We start from the raw sequence: 4,123 nt of genomic DNA on the forward strand, positions 1-4,123 counted from the left end.
TGAAACCCCATCTCTACTAAAAATACAAAAAATTAGCTGGGCATGGTGGCGCGTGCCTGTAATCCCAGCTACTCAGGAGGCTGAGGCAGGAGAATTGCCTGAACCCGGGAGGTGGAGGTTGCGGTGAGCCGAGATCGCGCCATTGCACTCCACCCTGGGCAACAAGAGCGAAACTCTGTCTCAAAAAAATAAAAATAAAAAAACACAAAAGTTAGCTGGGTATGATGGCACGTGCCTATAATCCCAGCTACTCGGGAAGGTGAGGCAGGGACCTGCTTAAACCCAGGAGTTGGAGGTTGCAGTGAGCTGAGATCATGCTACTGCACTCCAGCCTGGGCGACAGAGTAAGACTCCGTTTCAAAAAAAAGAAAAGAAAAAGAAAAAGAAAAAAGAAATAATATAACCTGGCTGCATCTTCCTCCCACACACAATGGCCTGTGAATTTGGGGTATTAAACACTGGAGCCATCTTTTTAGGGACAGCTGTCAACAGTAATGAAACCTAAAGGCCTATGTGGCACATTGCGAAGGAAATTCCAAGAGAGGAGCTGTGGCTGTGCCTGTCCCCAGGGTGACGGGATAGGAGGGACAGCAGCCTCTGGATACACACACGCCAGTATATTTACAAAAACCTTCCTCGTACCGCCATGTTATTTTATGGTTAAATTTGCCACATGTCCCGTTTTCACAGTCTGTAGGTATTTTGTATTTATAAAGATATGATAAGTAACTCTCTATGAACAACTGTATAGATGAGGCGACAGAACTGAAGCAGATGGGAGAGGCACAAACCCTGGTCATGATGTAGTTGTGCAAGCTGTTCACGAAATGCATGAGCTTCACTCTTAAGAGAAACATGCGATGAATCTGCTGTCTCACTGGTTCTTTCTGTGGTCCGAACTGAGTGACTGTGTTTTGTTCATGTACAAGGCCTTCTTTAGGTTGTGGTTTTTCAGCAGTACTAACCAGTTCTACAGAAGATTGGAAGAGCAAAGTAGAGAGAAAGATCATCAACTCAAACCCCACTGCACCATGAAGCCTGGCAGAAACTGAGGGATGCAGCCCTGGCACCACAGAAAGCACTGGCAGGGGTGGCAGACACTGAACCTCAGTGCCTCTGGAAGGTGCAGTGGAAACATTTCCCTCTATCACTTTTCTTACTACTGTCATGAAACATGACGAAATCTCATTAATGTGTCATTTCAAATTTTTGCATAACACAAGAAAATTTATTGTGGTCAAATTCCTAATCAAGTTGTTGCATTTCAGATCAACTGTGCATACAACTTCCTGATCTTTCTTTCAGGTATTTGACGTCCGTAAAACTACTGCTAGAATATGCGCCATGCTGGCATTTGTGTACACACTGAAGATGATCAACAACCACCATCCCCATATGGTCCCTTTCCCACCAACCTGTTTTATTAGGACTAAAATTAAATTAAATTACAATGTATCTGCGGAAAACAAATCTTACCACCAAAAAGTAAAACATCCAGGCTATATTTTGCCCACTTTATTTGCAATAAGAGAAGAAACACTTGATTATAAATTTTTTGACATTCCAAACTTATAACAATGTCCACAGGCCATGGGACCTATGAAATAAAAACAAAATTAGAATAGAAAGTAACCAATTACTTGCATGTTTTACTTTTTGTAAGAAACACTGTTCATACAAAGAATATCAAGATATACCTTGTAGCTGAGGGTCAGACCATCTAAGATATGAACAGGCAGTTTCTTCTTGGCTGTGTCAACATTTTCAAAAGATATAGACAGACTAAAAAAAGAAATTTGTTTTAGTTTGTGAAAGCATTACGTCATACAAAAATGCTCTTTTAAAATAGTATTATTTACATAATATTCCCCCCAAAATACTGCATTTCATAAAAGAAATGCACACATTCCAACACATGTATCTTTTCTGACATATATTCCAGAACGGAAATTTGAATGTAGAAATAATGAAGAGGGGGAAAGCTTTTAAATAATGAGTTTAGTGATGGAAGAGACACTTAACAATGGCAGTGATTAAAAAAAGATGAAGCCGGGTAAGACAGTAAACTTCAGGCCATGGCAGCATTGCTTCAGCAGCCCCATCAGGACGGGTTGGAGTCTACTTCTACACCAGAGGTGGTGTGCACGGCTTCATCCACAAGTTCCTGAGACAGGTTTGAATGTGACTCTTAGGGGAAAGCAAGCAACTAACACGAACATGAAAATGTCCACGTGACAGGAACTATTATGTGTCCTTAGCTCATTTAACCCTCAAAGTAGTCTCATCAGTGGTTCCTGAGAAATAATGTCCTCTTACACAGTCAGAGGCACTAAGGGGGGATGCCCGGATGCACATGAGGAAGGTTTAAAGTGGGGAGTTAACTTCCATACCAGAGCTGTCAGAGGGCAGTGTGTGCATATGAACTGCTGATCCATGACACAAGCTCTAGTCAGAAGTTCTAGCTCTTAATGGCCTGACATGTACGCACTGACTCAGTGCTCGGTGGGCATCTACCAAATACGAATACTAAGTTAGGGGCTGCACTAAGCAGGCATAGAAAGCCTCTCGTCCCTGCAGGGACTCCCAGCCCAGTGCAGCACATGAAGACACGGGGATGTAGGAGTGAGCAGGCCTCTGCCAGGACCAACAACTGCAGAGCATGTCACAGGAAGGCGGGAGGACAGCACTGGCAGACACCAGAAATATTCTGAAATCCCTGAAATGTGAAGTGAGACAGGAGAACATGGTGTACATGTGCAAGTCATGAGGCTGGGACAATGGAGCCAGACAGTAGTCTTCTCCCTCCTGAGACAAAGTGTAGTCCATCTGTTAGCAGGCACCCACGGGGAGCCTGGGCATGAGTGGTGGAAGTCACTGCTGGTGCTCTGAGGTCACTATGGTGAGGGTCAAGTCCATTTTGGTGGAAAGGAGTGAGGCTGAGAGACAGAGATGCCATTGGGGAGCTCTGAGACAGTCCTGAGAGCTCAGGGGACTTTTCTGGGAAGCAGGACTGATACACCTGGTGATGTGTGGGAGCTCAGAGAGACAGAGGAAACACTGACTCCAAGCATGTGAAGGGTGCCATCAGACCCTGACAAGGTGGATGGTGGCATCTTTTTTATTTTTATGTGGGGACGCAATTCCACCATGTTGTCCAGGCTGGTTGTAAACTCCTGAGCTCAAGCAATCCTCCCACCTCGGACTCCCAAAGTGCTAGGATTACAGGTGTGAGCCACTGCACTTGGCCATATAGTAGCATCTCAATGTCTTCTCTTGTTTAGTGGGACAGTCACTTAGCTAGCCTCTGCCTCAAATTTCTTTTCTTTTCTTTTCCATGGAGTCTCATTCTTGTTGCCCAGGCTGGAGTGCAGTGGTGCAATCTCAGCAACCTCTGCCTCCCGGGTTCAAGCGATTCTCCTGCTTCAGCCCCCCAAGTAGCTGGGATTACAGGTACTTGCCACCATGCCCAGCTAATTTTTGTATTTTTAGTAGAGATGGGGTTTCATCATGTTGGCTAGACTGGTCTCAAAATCCTGGCCTCAGGTGATCCACCACCTATGCCTCCCAAAGTGCTGGGATTACAGGTGTGAGCCACCGCCCCTGGCCTCAATTTTCTAGTATGTAAAATAATATTAGTAAAACTCATAGGAATGCTTCAAGGAAAAACAATGTATGTAATTTGTAGAAGACTTACTGGCACATAGTTCATTTTATACTAATTCAAACAAAGGTGGCTTCCATATTTTACCGTGAACTATCTTCAGGATAACGCTGTCCTACGGCTTCCTGGAGTTGGACATTAAGAAAAGAGACATTCTGCCAGGTTTCCTTTTCTCTTATTTTATCAAAAATTGATGTGTAGAAGTCATACATGGTATCTCCTCCTTCCATTAAGAAAAAATTCCTCATGGCTTGCAAGTATTCTACCAACCTGAATGGAGAAGACATGAGTGACACAAAGATCTCTGACATTTGTAAGGCAGGATTCAGGATCAATACCAGGGTTTGTACTCTACTGTTTTTAGTGAAACAAGTTTACAGTCTACCTTTACTAAAATTAGAAATATTAACACCTCTTAAGACCTGTTTCAAGAATAAAAACAGCCTAGGTTTTTTTTTTTTT

At 43.6% G+C, this 4,123-nt stretch overlaps 1 protein-coding gene across 1 annotated transcript in view; it reads right to left on the minus strand.

The window, feature by feature from the left end:
- TUBGCP5 (tubulin gamma complex associated protein 5) overlaps nt 1-4,123 on the minus strand; it is a 40,679-nt gene that overhangs the window by 4,899 nt on the left and 31,657 nt on the right. Inside the window, exons 15-18 of the mRNA XM_037731342.1 lie at nt 3,749-3,931; nt 1,698-1,782; nt 1,477-1,597; nt 792-970 (exon numbers count right to left, since the gene is read on the minus strand). Of these exons, the coding sequence (XP_037587270.1) occupies nt 792-970; nt 1,477-1,597; nt 1,698-1,782; nt 3,749-3,931 (568 nt within the window). The remainder of the gene's footprint in view (nt 1-791; nt 971-1,476; nt 1,598-1,697; nt 1,783-3,748; nt 3,932-4,123) is intronic.

The sequence above is a fragment of the Cebus imitator genome, unplaced genomic scaffold, assembly GCF_001604975.1.
Source record: "Cebus imitator isolate Cc_AM_T3 unplaced genomic scaffold, Cebus_imitator-1.0 Scaffold392, whole genome shotgun sequence".
NCBI lineage: Eukaryota > Metazoa > Chordata > Mammalia > Primates > Cebidae > Cebus > Cebus imitator.